General features: G+C 41.2%; 2 protein-coding genes across 2 annotated transcripts in view; both read right to left on the bottom strand.

Annotated features, from left to right (window-relative positions):
- Nucleotides 1–1477: 1477 nt before the first annotated feature.
- On the bottom strand, nt 1478–7999 carry LOC123957394. Its single transcript, XM_046030140.1, has 5 exons — nt 7863–7999; nt 4898–4934; nt 2633–2789; nt 2128–2473; nt 1478–1882 (listed from the first exon to the last, which is right to left on the bottom strand). The coding sequence occupies exons 1-5, from the start codon at nt 7997–7999 to the stop codon at nt 1687–1689; spliced, it is 873 nt and encodes a 290-aa protein (XP_045886096.1). The 3' UTR covers nt 1478–1686.
- A 4064-nt stretch (nt 8000–12063) lies between these two features.
- The window catches only part of smg1 (SMG1 nonsense mediated mRNA decay associated PI3K related kinase), a 179823-nt gene continuing 172422 nt past the window's right edge, over nt 12064–19464 (bottom strand). Inside the window, exons 59-64 of the mRNA XM_046069927.1 lie at nt 18962–19189; nt 18497–18708; nt 18314–18414; nt 16590–16766; nt 15106–15212; nt 12064–13303 (exon numbers count right to left, since the gene is read on the bottom strand). Of these exons, the coding sequence (XP_045925883.1) occupies nt 13226–13303; nt 15106–15212; nt 16590–16766; nt 18314–18414; nt 18497–18708; nt 18962–19189 (903 nt within the window). The 3' untranslated portion in view covers nt 12064–13225. The remainder of the gene's footprint in view (nt 13304–15105; nt 15213–16589; nt 16767–18313; nt 18415–18496; nt 18709–18961; nt 19190–19464) is intronic.

Genomic DNA, 19464 nt, shown 5'->3' with positions numbered 1-19464 from the left:
CAGTAACAAATATATCTAGATCATAATACTTTGTTAAATATAGCCTACTAATTTTTGATTAACTATATTCTTATTGTTAAAATCAGTCTAGCTTGGATCCACCAATAAGTGGTCACCACACTTTCCTTCACAGGTGACAACACTGGCCGCCTTCTTGTAGGCAAGAACCAAAGATAGAGAGATTTATTACTGCAGGTTAACCACACAAACTGCAATATACAGTGCACCAATAAGAATATAGGCATAATCGATAATATTGTAGGCTATATTTATCAAAGTATTGTGATCTAGATAGATGTATTAGCCTACTGTAGATTGGCTACAACCACACAAACTGTAATATACTGTACGCCTACAGTGCATCAATAAGATATAATAGAGTATATTTTACAAAGTATTGTGATATAGAAAGATGTACACACACACACACTTTCATTCACAGGTGATAACACAGGCCTTGTTATAGGCAAGGACTAAAGATGGATAGATGTAGCCTATTACTGTAGGTATAACCACACAAACTGCAATATATAGTGCAACAATAAGAATAGGCATAATCCATAATATTTTAACAAAGAATTATGATAAAGATGTATTACAGTAGATATAACCAACTGCAACCAGTGGTCAGTGTGGCAGCGATCACACAGACCAGTGTGGCAGCAGTGTGGAGCCTCATCTCATGCCCACATGCACAAACACACACACAGCAGTCCATTACTTGCACCTGATGTCTGCGATATTGCAACAAAAGTTTGAGTTTTAATAGCGTGAAAAATGCCACCAAAGACTATTGCTCAAGGAGAGATGCAATTTTGCCCTTTATAATAGGTATAACATTTAAGTGTTATTATTTTACGCACTGATGGCTGCCGGCACACAATAGCAAGCATATTATCATATGTAGCGCTGTACTAATTGGAGGATGCATCAAAAAGCCAATAATGCTAAACAAAGCAGTCAATACAGAGTCTAATTCTAGTTTCATGTTCGCTGGTTGCGGCCTTAACCTGTTTGTTCAAAACTGTGAGCACGATAATGGCTGATGGTGGAGAAGTGCAGCCATCCTGTCAGTCATGCGGTGTAAATAATAAACAGATTTGTTCAAGTTCATTCTTAAGCCTGATACAGTAGAAAATTGCTTTGATCCATTCCTCTCTATTAGACAAAAAAAAATTGTATCATCTGCAAGTTGAGATCATTTAAATGATCTAAGGTCACTTTAGGTCTACTTTGGAACCATAGACTGTATAAAAACTTGAAACTGACCTTTTTTAATACAGCCACAGTCTGTGTGACAAGGAACAGAAAGGAGCGTTCCCTTAGAGACTGTGGTAGCAACCAGTGGTCGGTGTGGCAGCAAGGCAGCGACCAGTGGTCTGTGTGGCAGAGACCGGTATCTTTAGCGCCCCTAGTGGCAGCGACCAGTGGTCTGTGTGGCAGAGACCGGTATCTTTAGCGCCCCTAGTGGCAGCGACCAGTGGTCTGTGTGGCAGAGACCAGACCACATAATTGGCTACAACCCCTGCTGAGGAGACCGCTCTGCCCTTGGTGGCGAAAGCTCGGGCTTGTTCTTCCTGGCGGTTCTAGGCATGGTGAGGTTCCTCTCGAGGAGCTGCTGGCCGAACTCGTAGGAGGTGAAAAAGTTGTCGCAGGTTACGTGGCGGGGACCCGCGAGCGCCTTGGTCAGGTCGAGCACGACCACATGCCCAGGTTCATTTCGGAGGTGGGAGCGGGTCCTCCTGCTGCCGCAGGGAGGGGCCTCCCGGTGTAGACTTGCATCTTCCAGGCGTAGCTAGATTTGTCGTCGCAGGCAACCCAGGACTTGATGCCGTACTTGGCCGGCTTGCTGGGCATGTACATGTACTGAAGGGACAGCGACCTGTGGAAAGGGGGCGATGGAGAGAAATATTATTTATTTATTTAAATTTTTAATACATTAACACACACACCTGTTTTTATTTATGTAATGAAATTTATGGACTGAATTGAATCTTATTTAATTTATGTGATGGGTGAGAGAGAGAGAGGGAATGATGGAGAGAGATAATAATAATAATAATAGGAAGGAGAAGAGGAAGAAAAAGAAGCATACAAATAACAACAACTATAACAACACTGCAATACCTCTGAAGGGAACAAGCTACTCGTCCACTGTTATCTCGGGCCCTGGGTTGTACAGGCAAGGAAGCCGCTCTGCCCACCTGTCCCACAGGTCTCTGACCGCAGCCACTTTGTCTGCGGCACGTCTCTGGTCTCTCTGGTCTCGCGGTCGTCGAATCGCAGCAGCGTCGAGTACGCATAAGGACCTTGAGCAGCATCGTGGCCCAGAATATGGCCCGTCCACTCTCCGCGTCCCACAGGCTGGCCGCTGCCTCGCCCCAGGACCTGTACACGACCACCAGGATGAGCAGCCCCACATAGGCGCACAGGTTGGTCTCGTCCAAGTTGGTTATCTCCAAGATGACTTTTTCTATCGCGGGCATGAACAACAGAAGGCGGCGACGATGTCACCGCGGAGTCGGGGTGGGTCCCGGGGTTGTGATGTTTGCTGAGGCCCCCGCTCCTGATGTTGCGGACACTCCCTGTGTTGCATTGTGATGCTGACACTCAGAGGACCATGTGATTTTACCGTTTTTGGACGCAAAGGTCTGCTCTTCGGCTTCTCGATCTTCTTCTTCGTCTCCTCCTTCTCGATCCTGATCACTCTCCTCGTCCTTGTACTTGTGGTCGTAGTCTTTGTCCGACACGTATTCGTCATTGGAGTCGTCAGAATACCAGTTGTTGTCCTGAGCCCAGGTTCAACAAACTCTGAGTGTAAACCTGAACTCTGGGTTGACGAACTCTGAGCAGTCAAACTCAGAGTTTTCAGTTTCAGAAAGGCCGATCAGAATTAGTTCAGTCAACTCTGAGTATGTTGAACCTGATTGAAGCGCAGCGTGGGGATGAAAAAAAGCCATCATCAATGGAGCTCCGATACTACGGTTCACCATGGCAACGGGTAAATAAAGGCAGAGCCTTTTAATCGGGTGGAGCTATAAATATGATTTCTGCCAACGCGGACCATGATTGGCTCTAAAACGCAAGATCGATATGTTAATATTAGATTTTATACAGTGTTGCTCATTCATCATTTACCAGACTGGAATTTCCTTAATGAATGATAGTGCTGGAATTCCCCTACAGCCTGTTGTTCATTTTAAATAGCGACAGGCATGTTTATTCAGCTGGAACCTGACGGGGCTAAATGCCGGTGGCAATAACTGATGATGAAAATATTAATCGGACAGATTAGACACAGTTTAGGCTCTTCATGGACCTGTGATTGTAAAGTGACAGTCCAACTCAGTAGGCCTATGGCTATTAATGATTTTTTTTGCAGTGTAAAATGTGTCTAGGTTCAAACTGACTGTGAAGTTTTAGACATCTACTGTATGTCACATTAATACAATCTGGCTCATTTTGCATTTTATGAAATGCTGTCAGAACACATTCAGACTATCAGCAAATAATGAAAAACTCACTTTTAAACTACATTTATTTGTTTCAGCTGCACCACAGTCATCCGTACTCAGAAAAATTCACTTAATATCCAGCTGATAACTACGATAGGAATGTGCCACTACAAGACGAAAGGTTACTGTTCATTGATCAGTTTTATACAAATTAGTTTAAACAGTACAGCCTACTGCAGCACTGTAGCGCATGGTAAGTGTTTTTGTGCAACTGTTGCCAACCTGACAGCTGCCTTAATGTCCAAAGAGTCACTGTGTTATAAAGGACAGTAGTTTATAGATTTTATTCTGTGCTGAGGATAAATTTACGATGTCCAAAGAGAACTCTTTGTCCATACATCAATGACGGATTGATCATAAAAGCGTTCATGTTCAAGATCACGTTGGGGTAAAAACACTAATAGTAAAACACTAATCCCTGTCTAACTGGGATATCGATGTTTCTAAAGATGTAATTGCGTTCCAATATGTGCTTTGATATCGACAGTCTGAATGAGGAAATGCAGACAGCCGCATCAGGCTCCGCAGAGAGAAACTCAGCGTTTGGGCAGCCAAACTCATAAGGTTTTGTTTCCAAGGCCTGGTTTCAACAGCGCACAGGGACTGAATAAATGTGGAATAGCATTATGTGAACGCCAGTGCCAAGATAATAAAGAGCTAATAGCTCACATGAAGGAGCATATTGTTGAAGGACGTGTTGTGAGTCGTCCAATGAGAGGATGCAAACAAATTTTCAACGTTAAATCTTAATTTACCACCCACATGTCATGGAAACAGAGAGTTTGCTTCTCATAACTCACAATTGAGTGAAAGATACAGCAGATGATGAGTGGCTGTTGACTCTGCAGCTGAAAGACATTGTGGACATGATTTGTGCTCAGAAAATCTCTCTGCCTCAGGTTGCATATCTTGATGTTCTTATTCAAGAATATTTAGAGTCAAGAAAAGCTTTATTCCATGAAAGTAGCCTGAAACCAAAGCATCATTATTTACATCATTACCCAGCAATGATTCTGAAGTTTGGTCCCTTGATCAGACTATGGACAATGTGCTTTGAAAGTAAGCACAGTTATTTCAAGAGATGGAATTTGAAGAATTTCAAAAACCTCTGCCTTACTCTCTCTGAAAGACATCAGATGTTGCAGACTTATCTTTCAGCAGGATCAGTGGATCAAGCTGTCTTGCCAAATGAGTTTATCTTGGTCTCATCAGACCACAGGACATAGTTCCATCAAAGTAATCAAAGATGCAAGTTGTGTAGTGTGAACAGCACGGCCATTGGCCGACACTGAAAGTCGTGTAGTCTGCACGAGGCATTAGTTTATTTTATTTTGTTTATTTATTTTGAAAATTTGCGTCGCTTGTAACAAGTTACTACCCACCCTCCTGCAGGCGTCCTCACTACTGTCTTCAGGTAGGCTATAAGTAACAGCAGCACAAAAGAAAGGTCTGTAATATTGAGGGACTTTGTTGCACCTGCCTCAAGCAAACGTTTTTCACCACCTTTGCGTTGTGTTGCACGTTTTTTGTTTTGTCCGCGTTCCAACCGTCTGATGTGGAGTGTGTAATTGACACTCATTGTAAACTGCCTTGGCTCTGAGCCAACTCCGCCAGAGAAAAGTTAGGGGGACAAAACATAGATTTTTGAAATGTTAGGGGGACATGCACTGAGCACTGACAGGCTGACCCCCCACCCCTTCAGCCTCTGCAGCAATGCTGGCAGCACTCATACAAAGACAACCTCTGGATATGACACTGAGCATGTGCATTCGACTTCTTGCTAAAATGCATTATGAGCTTCTACTAGCTAATGTAATGTTGGCTAAAGTTTAGCTAAGGCAATATATAGTGACCATACAGGCTAATGTACTGTACATTACACTGAGACACTGCAGGTGAACACAGTAAAATTTGTGTCCAATAACTTCATCACAATCGCCACCTCATTGATATGCAAATTAGGTGTTTACAAATTAAAAAAATGATCATAGGCTCCTCATCTAATAAGTATGCATTCTATTCTATTAGTTTGTTGTATGCTGATAGATCTTTACATGACACAGACAGCCCTTCCTCAAATATGAAACAAAATCCATGTCACCATCAGTTATTGGTTTTCTCACTTGTGAAACAAAAATTATTCAAATATTTAATTTGAGTGTCCCTCTCCTTGGTGCAGTCATTTATTCTAAATGTATACTTGAAACTAGTAGCATAGAAAACATACACATTGTGGCATGTCACATGCAATGTTTGCTGTTGATCGCTCTTGTGATAAACCTAGTGAATACTAAAGAAGAACGTGATGTGAATTGATTATTTTGTAGAAATCTGATGAGAATGAAACGATTGCGTGAGTGTGAGGTAATTCAAATAAATTGGTAACGAAATCAGTGTTTTAATATTATTTATTTATATATGTTTTCAAATTGTGAGAAATGCCCTTTTTTTCACTTGAGCCCCTGCCCCCCCAAATATCTGTACATGTCCCATGGTGTTTTCTTTTGCTATTCTTGTTTATGCCCGTCCCTGATTTACTCCCTGCTTCTGTGTTCTTGTCCATATGTTTTGTCAGTTAATCATTGGTTCCATTTTCTCTGTTGTACTCTTGTCACCATTGTCGCATGCTTTTCTTGCTGTTTTATTTTGTATTGTCAGTGCCTGGTGTTTCTGTCTAGCTTCCTGTCTGCCCTGATTTCTAATGTGTCTCACCTGTGGTTAATTGCCCTGCCTGCTTGATGTGTGTGTGGTGTGCTCAAGTATAAATTGTCCTCTGTTGTAGTCACTTCTCATAGTGTTGTCATTGTTTGTCGAGCATTTCCCTGGTTGTTTCCGTGTTGGCCTTGCTGTGGATTTTGAGACCTTGTTTGGATATATGTTCATGTTTACCTGCCTTTGTTTGGACTTCTGCTTCACCTTGTGTAGGCCTGACATTTTCTGTTGGTGTTTATATAAACCTTCAAGCTGCATCAGAGCCTCTGGTGTTTACATCTGGGTCTAAACTCTGTTTCCTGACTCAACAGGCCCAAGGTCCAACTAGAAATACCCAGCAAATAAACAAACAGGCAGCTGCTGCGTTTTCACCACAAAGAATACCATTCACCCCAAAATTTACGCTCTCTAGGATGGTCAGGCTTATATTAGAATAGGTATCTTGAACCTATGTACTGTACTAGTACAGAGTTAGTACAAATAATTACACTGTAAGATGGGAAGAATTGTGCTGTGTAAGTGTAAAATGTATACATATTGCATTAAAATATAGGAAACTTCATAAAGTTATACACATATTTTGAAGACAAGAATAATAACAATAGGAAGGAGTAGTTATGAGTGTGACTGCTGCTTACATCAATAAAAAACGCTGTAGAAAAGGGAATGGTGACAAAGCAATCATAAAAAGAAATTGAATACATGACATTTAAGTACAAAAAAGATGAACCTGCACATACATGTAAAAGCAGAATGACAAAAGATAGACGACCTGTTTTGAAATACGGGTGTTTCACCACATTCTAAAGTATCTGCCACCATTATCTTCTTATCTTTCTTGCTCAGGGCTTTGCAGATGACACAAATGTCACAGTAAATAGTACTATAGTACTTTAGAGTCTGAGGCACATTGCTGTTTGTAGCTTTAAGTCTCGTGCAGACTACACAACTTTCAATGTCGGCAAATTGGCATGCTGTTCAGACCACATCTTGCTGTCTTGTGACAGGAGTCTTAAAGTCATTGTGGCGTTCACACTACGTGACTGATCAGTGACAGGGGTTCACAGGCTACACCACCTGACAATGACTCTGTCACCCAAAGGCTGGTCTCCAAACCACGTTTTGTCAAGAAAACACACGTGAAATGTGAAATGGGAAATGAGGCTAAACTATACATGAAACAGTTTTTTTTTTTTATTGTAATGATAAAAATGATAAAGACAAAGAATATGAGTAAAATAATGGATTAGCACACACAAGTAGCAGGGATTGTCTGTGCACCAAAGAGAGCTGGAGGAGAGTAAAAAGTGTTTTGCAGTGAAAAAGTACTCGAGTCGGCCAACTCCTCCAGATATTTGGCGTGCTAGATATCTGGCTGTTGTCGGCGATGTGTCAGCGATGCGTCAGGGAGCCGTTTCAATGCATCATTGAGTAGTTAACACTTAACGACTGGCGACCGCCAGTCGATTGGTGATTTACCCCCGATCACAGCCCGACGGTTACCAAGCTCACTGAGCGTAAAATCTTGTAGTGTGAACTAGGCTTTAGTTGAACTTTGGCTTCATGCTAAAACACAGTGTCCAACAGAGCCTCTCAATATGTGTGTGTGTGTGTGTGTGTCTGTGTGTGTTGTACCTGTTAAAGGCAGCAACGTTGTCAGCCAGTGTGATTTGCTCATCAGCCCCTGAGCGGTAGTAGTCATACACAGCTTTAGGAAGAACTTTCCTGGCTTCCTCCTCGAAGTCTGCCACACACACACGCTGCCCTGACATGGCTGTCCACTCAAACACCAAAACACTGTGTCCACAGTCCGTCACTCTGACACAAAGAGAAGGGCTGTTGTGATAAGCAGAGCTGCTGTAATCATTAACCTGCTGCAGGCTTTGCCAGCCTTGAGCCTCTTCAGTTCATGATTTCTGAGGGGGATGTCAATCTGCTCAGTTAAAACAAGACAAAGACATGTTATGAAGGTCAGAACAAACCTAGATGATTACATCATGGTTATGACTATATACAATCTGGACATTTATATCCTGCGCATAGGTTATGAGATAGTGCTAGCTGCCAGTGAACTTTGAATCCTCATGTGTAAGTGTGTCCACATAAAATTGCTGTGTTTATTCAAGAGACAACTGTCCACACGCAGTGGGAAATACTGTGTAATGTTCCAATCATGGTGAAGCAGGCCATGTCAGAGTCAAAGCTGAGATGCAGCACCAAATGTTAATTATTCCTCATCCTCTTTTCTGTTAACATCAGAGTTCCAGCAGTTGTCTATTGTCTTACAGAAGGTCTACACGTTGTAGCTATCACAGTGCAACTACTCCTATAGCACCTTTGTCAACCATTGCTTTGTACTTCATTTTGTACAGAATCAATACACTGTAAAAAAAAAAAAAAAAAAAAAAGGAAAAATAATAAAATAACGGTAAACAGATAATTACTGTAAACATTTTCCATATTTTTACAGTCGAACAGATGTGGAATAAAAAAATCATTAAAAACAACCTCTGTAGAATGTTAAACAAATGTATAAATCTGTATAGAAACTTAAAAATATTGCAAAAATACCTTAAAATTACATAATTAAAACGAAGACTGCTGTTTCAATACAGTATTCTTTGGTATTTTTAAGATTGTCCAATCCATCCACAAGAACTCCCTGTCAAAGTACAGATTTTTCAATGTAAAGCACAAAGAAAATTCATATAATTACCTTCAAATACCATAATTTAAAGCATAGATTTATGTTTATTTTATGTCATTATTCAATATACGTTTATTTTATGTCATTATTCAAGATATTTACAGTTAATTCCTGTTAAATATTGGTTTTATCCTGTACAAAAAAAAAAAACAGGATCAAGTGATATTAAGTTATTGTTTTTAACAGTAATTACAAGCAACTCTCGATATATCTACATACTTTTACCATTTAAATACGTGGGTTACTTTATATAAACATTGTTTGACAATAATTACAAGCAACTCTCCAATATATCTACATATATACTGGGGGTGGCTGTGGCTCAGGAGGTAGAGCAGGTTGCCCGTTAATTGGGAGGTCGGCGGAACCCCGAGTGTGTGAATGCTGAATGAAGATGTAGTGTAAAAGTGCTTTGAGTGGTCAAAAAGACTAGAAAGGCGCTATACAAGTACAGAGCATTTATATTTACATATTTTTGTCATTTCAATACGGGGGTTACTTTATATAAACATAATTTGACAGTAATGTCAGACATCCACCAATGTGTCCCTGAGCAAGACACTTAACCCCTCGTTGCTAACATATATAGCAATTGTAAGTCGCTTTGGATAAAAGCGTCAGCCAAATGAATAAATGTCAATGTCGGGACGGCTGTGGCTCAGGAGGTAGAGCGATACTGAACCCCGAATTGCCCCTGGCGGCTGTTCCGCCAGTGTATGAATGTGTGTGAATGTTAGTTTCTGTTTGAGCACTTAGGCTCAGTGTATGAATGTGTATGACTGGTGAATGCAGATGTAGTGTAAAAGCGCTTTGAGTGGTCGAAAAGACTAGAAAGGCGAAACTATACAAATACGGAGCATTTACATTCAAAATGTCAAATGTTAATTACAAGCAACTCTCCAATATATCTACATATTTTTACCATTTAAATAAGGGGGTTTACCTTACTTATTATTACCTTACTTATTTGACAGTAATTACAAACACATCTCCAATAAATTTATACGCTTTTACCATTAATGTATGTAATTAAAGGCACATTTTCTAACCATCAATAAACATTGTTTTATAGTAATTAAAAACTTTCCAATATATCTACTTTATCTTGTTAATGTACACAACAACAATAATACAGTTTGACAGTATTAAAAAGCAACTCCGATATATCTACAGACTTTTCTTATTAGTGCATGTGCTTTACTTCATATAAACATTATTTAACAGTAACTACAAGCCACATTCTATGTGCACACTTTCCCTATTAGTATATGGTGTTTTAATGTCCAAAAACCAGAAGGTCTAGGTTAAAGTGCATTTTTGTCAATGACTTTTTCACTGAATAAATATACATTTTTCTGACATTTTACAGCATTGTCCCATCCATTCACTGCAGATCCCCATTTGAGATGTATGTTTCAAGACGTATTATAACCAAAATGTATCATAAAATGACCATTTACTGCTTGCTTTACAAAGAAATTCACAAATTTTACAGTGCTGTCATTAAAGATAAAATTTTAATAATCTAATAACCAGCCATATCAAGTTATAATAACTTGGGTCTGACACTGATCAACCCAATAAGAGCCCAGTGTTTCCCACAGGATTTTGTGAGACTATGGTGGGTGGACATCAACCCCCTAGGGGGATCCGGGGGCGTGCCCCCCGAAAGAAAAATGTGTGCATTTTAAAGTGTATTAACTTGGTACACTTTAAAAGCAAAATAAAGAGGCTAGATCTATGACAACTGACAATTTTGTGCCCTAGTAAATAGTAGTAAGTAAGTAGTAATTTGATCATAGACACTGCATAGATATAAATGGTGATGAAACAGCAAAAAGTCAACTAAATTACTCAAGGATCGAGTCCAGCACAAACCAATGCCGAAGGTGCCCCCTGAGCAAAGCCCTGAACCCCAAACCGCTCCCCGGGCGCTGTACGATGGCAGCCCACTGCTCCTAAATAGGATGGGTTAAATGCAGAGAACTAATCTCCCTTTCTAATCTCCCGTTTAGAGTGCACAGCGAAAATTTGAACTGGATGGGACTAAATCTAAAGTTCTAAAGTAAAAAGTGTGTAAATTGGGTTTAGGCAATGGCTCCAAGAGGCTCTTTTGTACGTCTGGACATGATACATGTACCACAGAAATTTTACACACATTGGTGAAACTTTGCCCGGGGGCTGCTCTGTAGGGGGCGCTAGTAAGCCATTTTGCCTTGCATTCGTGGTTCCCAGTACCAGTGAGGTTTCCAGCCCCACTCTTGGACCACTAACAAAAACGAGAACAATTACTGCAATATCTAGCATTCGTGGGTTCACTCGGGTTTGGACCCCTAATCAACCAACCCTATTCAGTGTTTCCCACAGAATGACAGTGTAACTGTGATGCATGGTGGAAGGGAGGTTTGTGAAGTAGAGATTTACCACCAGCTATGTACAGCGCCATTAGATCAGGCTGTTTTCACACACAGGGAAATCACTCATTGCCCCAGAAGCTCAATGCAGATGCAAGACGCAAGCTTGCTGAAGATGTCGTGGCTGTGTGGGCGGAGTCAGATAATCCGTAAAAATGAAAGCCATACATTTGGTCAAGCTTTGTAAACAAGAATGTGCGCTGCCCAAGTAAAAGTAGCCCCTGTCAGACCCACTTTTTTCTTGTGTTGAGCAACATATGGAGTCTTTCAAGTAATAACCTATTTGATAGGGGACAATTCACAATATTGCAAAAATGAGTTAATTTTGTCCCCTATTTGTAGCCTGTTTTAACATCCTACTGTTGCAGTAGCTTTCATTTATTGAAAACTGTCCCCATAAATAACTGCATATGTATTTGAATATATAGTATTTTTTAATGATACATAAATTAATTAATATTGATTCAATTTGTAATATTTTCTTATTGAAATTGTATTCACCACCACTTGACTACACATTCTTTCTGATGACAAGAGGTGCTTAAATTGTAAAACATTCTGCAGGTCATTGTGGTTGTTAGGGTCAGTGAAGCAAGATAATGAAAAGATATCCTGGGTATGTTGAACTTGCTTCGTAATACAGGACCCTGGTGTGCATCCAGTTTATGTCATGAAGTCAATATTAAGATTCTCACTGTGAAATAAAACACCTAACTCTTTTGAGTTCCATGTTTATTTGGCATCCAACAAAATCCAATAAAAGCTTTAAGAATGAACATTTTGCACCATCACCAAAAACATAATTTTTCCCCACTTAAAATGTAAAACTAGAAGTTCAAGATTAATAAAATGCAAGCATTAGGGCAGGGGAGTGAATACGAATGAGGCAAACAGCTTCTCTCAGGCAAGTCAAAAAAGGCAGAAATCTAGCCTACTCCATTCAGTTCTATCTAAAGGAGGCCTGAAGACAGTTGCAAAGCACAACACAGACTAAAGATGCACACAGAAGAAAAGAATCAGACAGAGGTTCCCCCTTTACACATCTGTCCTAAGCTCACAAATGAGCCATCCAAAACTATTTCACATGACAGGACATTTTAGTTTTTTCCACGAAAGCACAAAGAACCTTCCTGAGAAAACAACTGCACTCAATCTTTTATTCTTGGGAAATAAATTTGAACACTTAAGAGTCTTTATCAAAGCACAGTTTGATTATTGTTTTCCATCTGCATTTCTTTTCATTTCAGTGTCCATGTAGCCTTAAGAATCCTGCTGAACATTTGTTCTCCTTATGTCTGCCTAACTGTGTTTCAGAATCATAACACCATTGAGGAAAACATTAGGTAAAGACAAGTGTGGCCATGTAAATGCCCCATCCGTCTGAGCCTTAGCCCCAGTGAAGTCCAACCCACAGCTAGTCAACTGTGTGCTTCAGAGAAAAACTCACTTCCTGCTTCATTCTGCCCTCAGGTGGAGTTTGATTGGCTCAAAAGGATGCAGAGATGTTTATGGGTACAACTTGATAGTGAGCTATGCAGGTGAGGGGGGGAGGTATTTCCGAGTCGAGGGTGAAGAGATCATGACTCTCCTCCCCCCTCCCCCATTCGGCGCTGCTTTGCCTGGTCAAACCCCAGAAAGGAAGGTGGGGCCGCAGTCCCACTAAGCGTTGTGTTAGCCCGATCGCCGATGGTTGGGGGAGTGTGGTTGCAGCGGTGCTACGAGGACGCTGCCCCAGTTTGGGAGGAAGGACTAAGCATCCGCTTCCCATTTCCTCCCCCCAGTGTGGCCCGGAGCTGCTGTTCGGACACCCCAGACCCACTGGACTCTGGTGGATCTCCAAGCCTTCGCTGGACCAAAGACGTGAAGCAGCATAGCATTCACACCCAGGCAGTCCAGCCCTCATACAGCTGGGCCAGGTTGTCCATGTTGGTAGCCTCTTTGATGACAAAGTCCACCTGCAATGAAATAGCAGGCCACCAGTTCAGGAAACATGTTTTACAACCTGTCTTACTGCCACTTCATTCAGCTGCTCACCTTTACCACAGCCGGCTTCTACAGGGCAGCATTCCACTGCATACATGAGTGTGTGAATGTGAAAAAAAAATATTTGGGCACACTGGTGAGAGACACTGAGTTAAGACACAGGGGTTGGCAAATGCGAGGATTCGCTAAGCTTGGCCAACATTTTAAATGGCTGTCAGGTTTGTGTGTAGCTGGTGTCTGTGCTTGGCCAAAGATCTTTTGTGAGTTAACAATCTCCACTCTGTGACATCACTGCACACTCACAAGCTGACTGTTTATTTCCAACAACTCCAACAGAGTGACAGGTCTTCTCTCTAGCTGAGTGCGTCACTTCAGTTTCAGGAGTTGCATTCCACCAAATACACTCATTCAAATCAGTGAACCTATTTGGATCAAGTAGCTCATCAAAGAAGGTGTGTCAGAGAGCAGCATATAGCTAATATCTTAATGTGTCAGATACATATTTAATCACCATTTAGGCCCCATTTATACTTCAAACATAGTACACACAAGTCCAGCTGAAGATGACGTCAGCCTCCGTGTTTTTGTCTGATGTCATGTTTGATACAGTAACTGTGAGATTCTTGAGATCCCAAGTCCCTGGAACCGCAACTCTGATACAGTTTAGTATAAACGCCATGTGTGCGCGCTCCGGAGTCTGGACTGAAGCATCTGGTATGTGCGTTTTTAATATTAAAATCTTAAACGTGGGCTCATTCTGTCGTAAAGTAAATATTAAAAAAATAAATGTAAGTAGACCTATTGGATCAGACAGATACTTATTCAAAAGGACTCTGATTGACCTCTGGGCCAAAACATCTTGTCTAGTGGTGTGCTGTGATTACTCATCTCAGCAAGGACGGTGATTAAAAAAAATGCTATAGCCAACAGAAATCCTGGTCTAAACTAAACATTTTTTCTCCCCCACACACTTTGAAATCTTCACTCACAAGTTAAAGCTCCAATGAGTGATTTTGCAGAGCAACAGTCTCTTGTGGTGCCAAGAGTCTTCGGGTGAGTGGAAAACTTTTAAAATGATGGACAACAAGAAAGTCTAACAGAAGTTACCTTCAGTGAGAACTGTAACATTCTGTTGATAAAATTAAATTCTGGCCATATTTTACACATGGTACCTTTTTCGTTGTAACTTGTCTGGGAGAAGCCTATCTTTTTAGTTTGAAGTGTAATGAGTCATGGCGTGGAGGGGCCATAAAGTGTCATTTTTTTGGGCTGTTAAGTGCCACCATCTCACCGACTGGAACCATATTTTTCGTGGGTATGGTGACAGGTTTCATGTCTCTAGCCAATTCCAGCTCACAGAAAATTAAACTCCAACATTGAAAAGCAGATTATAATAAACAGACCACGCCTGCATGCCCATCAATATTACACTTCAGAATTTGGTTAATATTCACCACCAGAGCATGTGGAGCAACAATTCTGTCCACCGTGTTTAGACATCTACCCAGATTTATGATGATTGGACAAATGGTGGAAGGTGTTCCATATAAATAAGGCTTAGAAACAAATATTAAGAGATCACATTTTAAAGATTAAAAATATAATTACGTGTAATATACGTTAATATTTAAATTCTTAAGTGCATCATTAGAGTCTAGTGAAAATCTAAATGTCGGCATTAACACCATTGCTCTTTGATTCTGACTTGATGAGATGGTTGTATTCACATATGAAGACTGGTGTCTCACATCCGCCAGCATGTCTTGAGCGTTACCTGCTCCGTGACGCTCATCCTCCGGTTGGGATCGATGTCTCTGCCCTCTAGCTTGGCTTTCACCCTCTTCCACACACTGACCGCGTACGAGTTCCTCTCCTGGACAGCTGCAACACAGCAAGCAGCAGGTTCAGAGAGGATTTCAATTCACAATCTATAATGTCATTCAAGGATATGTGGAAATCACTTTAGGTTCCAAATCAAAGTGAAATTATTTTAACTGATTTAATTTTATTCCACCAGCTGAGAATCTATCACTCTCAGAGAATGTCATCGAGAAAGTAATTAGTGAAAGGACAACCCTTTTCCAGTCCAATCTGAAGCAGGTTAGGTGTGCAGCCATAAGGCGATCCAGCCAGTTTCCTGGCATTGAAACCTCTGGCTTGAGGCTCAACATACCTTGCTAACCCATTCATTTTGCTTTATAGTACACCCTTTCAGGTCTCTTTTGCAAGAGATTCTGATCTCAATCAGGTAACCTGATTAAATAGCTGGCACACATAAATACAGAATAGAGTTCCACAGACTTGGCAGCGAGTGCTGAAGCTGTTCTGGAGGCCTGTGGTGGCCTGACTGCTCCAGCCCATCTCTAACCTTACCGTTGCTGTATAGGAGTCTGGGCTAAGCCACTGAGAAACTGTGGAACGTTTTGAAAAGAATTGAATGACCTTTGTTTGCTTTGTATAATGTGTCTTATAACCCAGGTGCCACATTTACTTTATGGCTATGTTCGACTGCAGGCAGAAGAGAAGTTTAATTCTGATTTGGGCCAATGCAAACTCTCATGCGCGTTTTACATCGGTCTAGATAGACATTCATCACAGTTTTGTGCTGGCGGGAGTCACTCTGAATACAGAGAGAGGGAGGAGAGAGGCACTGACAGACAAAAAGTAGCCCATCACATCCTAAAATTTTGAAATCTGTTTCTGAGGCCATACATGTCACATTTTCACCTTGCTCCAACTTTGCTTCCACACACACACCTCTGTGCAGAGGTAGCAGAAATTGCTCCACAAAAAGCCATAATGAAACTGGCTCTCTTTCTCATCCTCGTTATGTGCTCACGGAGTCGCTAGCTTCCACGGCACATTGACTTACAACTGAAACTGCTTCAGTACTGCTTCAGTGGCCTTCATGCTTACTTCTGTACGACAGCGTGCTTCATGTGACATCTTTGGTATTGTTATTTTGAGCATGCGGGTCAGTTCAGAACCGCTTCACACTGGAATCTGATAATGGCCACATTTTAAAAAGTAATGTGAACACCCAAACTTAAAAACTTGATCTGAGTACTAAGGCTTGCAATGTAAATGCAGCCTATTTTAAGGTTACATGTTGCTGAAAATAATACTTGGGAATATCCTGAGGTTATTACACATGTAAAATGGTATTGCTCTGTAATATTTGTTACTTTACAGGTGAATAATAGGATTACCTACCACACAGACTAGCAAGCAGTCACTGCATAAAGTGAAGTACTGTACCTCGTCCTGTTTTGGGGTCTCGTATGGCCCGTTTGGGACTGGGGTTAAGGCCTTTGCTGTTCATCATTAGAGTGCTGGGTGGCGTATCAGTTGGGGTTCCCATGTTACGTGGCAGAGCCTTGCGTGCATTCTGGGACATAGAGTCTGGCTGGGTCTTCGCTCCACTGCATCTAACAGCTGAAGACAAACAGCATGACATGGTGTAAAGGAAAACAGGTCAACACACTTTGATCAACATTAGGTAGATGAAATCTCATCCATCATATGTATGCCTGGTACACTTGAAGGGTGGCTGTAAAAAGCATCTGGGGAACAGCAGCAGTGGTCAGCTTGAACTCAGTCAGTAAAGGCCCTTTTCAAACCAAATAGTTCCAGGAACTATGGAGTAGGGTCCATGGAAGGGGTGACCTGCGGTTATGTAGATATAAATGTCTCATTCTAAGGTAATAAAAACATAATAATAATAAAAACATAACATAAGTTCATTATGTAAGGTCTTTATACACCACTGAAAACATAGTTATGGAACTTATATTGCATTTTTGTAGATAGATCCTCAGAAATATTACACACTGAACCTACAAGTAGTAGACACTGAACTTATTTCTTCAATAAGGTGGTAATTCATTAAGTAAAGTGTGTTTAACATCTTTAATGTTCTTATACTGTAGGTTGCTCTGACCATAGAAATTAAGTTATCCGTGGGGCTTATTTTTCTGGCCACTAAATGCAATCCTAGCAACCATACTACGTGAACTGATCAATGAGAAGAGAGCTGTTGTTAACGGGCCTGGTGAGGTGGTATTTGGCTCTAGGGCTACTCAGTAAGCAGGATAGGTGTTCGGAAGAAGACAGTAAGAAGCTAGGTGAGTCTCTTCGACACCAGCTTAAACAGTCCTCAGTTATACCTAAGAGAGTAATACCCATGGGCCTGCAGGATCGGACCCTTTAAGACAGACCGCTGGACCAGTACCTCCTGAACAGGGGTAACTCCGGATCGAACAAAACTTAGAAACACTAAATTAAATATAAACTACAGAAGTATAATGAAAGGGGACTGCTGTACATCGTTACAGTTGTGGTTATAGTACTTACTTTTAATTTGCTTTTATTTTATATAGTTCCAAAGCAAAAATCTTTGTTAAACAGTTAAAAGTTTTAAAATTACAACCCACTTAGCAATAAATCGATCGATTGTGAGCTTGTTGTTTTGGGAGATTAAGCCTGGCTGTTATCTTGGAGCAGCCTCTCCATAGTTTTTTGCATTCTTGGTTCTGATGTCTCATGGGTGATGCTGACTAAGAGAACACTCTTTTAGTTGTGTTAACAAACGAGTGCAATAGTAAATCAGTGAATTATAGGAGGAGCCTACGCTGTCTTGTCTTCTTCCCTCGTTTCCCCCTGGCGTTGATACCAGTGTGCATTCTCAATAGTAAACCTCGTTCACTTAATGGTCATGTTAGCTAGTTAGGCTGTGTGTTGGAGATCGGTAATTCACTTGAAAGATATTTAATTAGTTAAATGGTTTAATTAAGGTTACGAGGTCACAAAAATAATCGTGACTAGTCGACTACAAAAATAATCATTAGGTGCAGCCCTAGTGCTCACAACTGGAATCCTTGAAGACAATACAGTTCTAAGCAGAGAAGGGAGTTGCATTGTCTTCATAGCCACCTTTCGAGACTGCAAAGAAGAGTGAAACTGTGTTTCCTGTAAATCCGTACCTGCTGCAAAGCTCGTCTGTGCTGTAGAAACAGGACTGGTACATTCACTGTCTCTGTCTGTCACCAGCGGGGAGGCAAAGCCCACCAGGCCGTTATACACACTGTAGTGATGAGACAGAAGGTTAATACAGGATTTACACAGGGATATGAAATGTGTATGAGAATATACATATACATGATTACCTCTGGCTCTGGGAGTGCAGTTCCCTCAGGATCGCAGGAATCTCCTCCAGCAGTTCAAGCTGCTCCTGGTTGCGAGGCTGCCCACTGGCTTGGACCACAGTGAATAAGACCAGCTGGATGTTATCCTGCCACGCTTTGTACTCCAACAGGAAGTGACGCACACTGCCCTCATATGTCACCTCTTCACCATCCGCCAACGCTGCCTCCTCATCCTGTATGACAAAATGAACACAGATGATTCAGACTTAGGGGTCAGGATGGAACTTAACTGAATAATGTACTTTATGACACAACTATCTGAGACTGACTCCTTCAGTTTCTGCACACTTTAAGACTTCCTTTAGAATGTATTTAACTTATTTGTTTGCACTTTTTCTAATAGTAATTCCAACATCCATAATGACAAAGAAAAAACTTTTTGCATGCATCAAGAATCGTGTGCATGTGTGAAGTAGCTGAATGCACCTTAGCCATGGCTCTCAGCAGGTGCTTGACGTCGGCTAGTTGGCGGTTGTGGTTGGACAGAATGGTCTTAACGGAGTCGACCAGGAGCTGCAGTGTCTCTCCACAGGACTCCAGCTGCTGCTCCCGCTCCTCCTGAGCCCTCCGCTCAACACTCAGTTCCTCTTCCAGCTGCCTTTGGGCGCAGCTCAGCCAATCAGGGCTGCCAATGGGCAAGTCCAGCACTGGACTCTGTAGTGATTAAGAAAGAGCTTAAAGGTACCCTGTGGAGTTTTTATTTAGTAGTGCTATGGAGCAGTTTTTTTAATGAGTTTAGTTTGGCGTGTGCAAGAGACTGCACATATTCGTGACACATTCCTGTCAATAGTTAGACACTATTCCTCTGTCATTTTATATGGCCGACCACTTCGTGGCTGAGTTTGTTGTTCCGAATCACTTCCACTTTGTGATAATACCACTAACAGTTGACTGTGGAATATTTAGTGAGGAAATTTCATGAATGAGCT

Source organism: Micropterus dolomieu, linkage group LG02 (genome assembly GCF_021292245.1).
Source record: "Micropterus dolomieu isolate WLL.071019.BEF.003 ecotype Adirondacks linkage group LG02, ASM2129224v1, whole genome shotgun sequence".
In the NCBI taxonomy this organism is placed as follows: Eukaryota; Metazoa; Chordata; class Actinopteri; order Centrarchiformes; family Centrarchidae; genus Micropterus; species Micropterus dolomieu.
This window is presented reverse-complemented; position numbering and strand designations above follow the sequence as displayed.

What these genes read in the sequence shown, in the direction of transcription:
- LOC123957394 (XM_046030140.1), bottom strand. Translation starts at nt 7,999, where the DNA reads ATGTCAGGGCAGCGTGTGTGTGTGGCAGACTTCGAGGAGGAAGCCAGG. An exon ending in AACGTTGCTGCCTTTAACAG is followed by an intron (nt 4,935 to 7,862) that starts GTACAACACACA and finishes TGTTACTTATAG; the next exon opens with CCTACCTGAAGACAGTAGTG. An exon ending in GTGAGGACGCCTGCAGGAGG is followed by an intron (nt 2,790 to 4,897) that starts GTGGGTAGTAAC and finishes ACCTGGGCTCAG; the next exon opens with GACAACAACTGGTATTCTGA.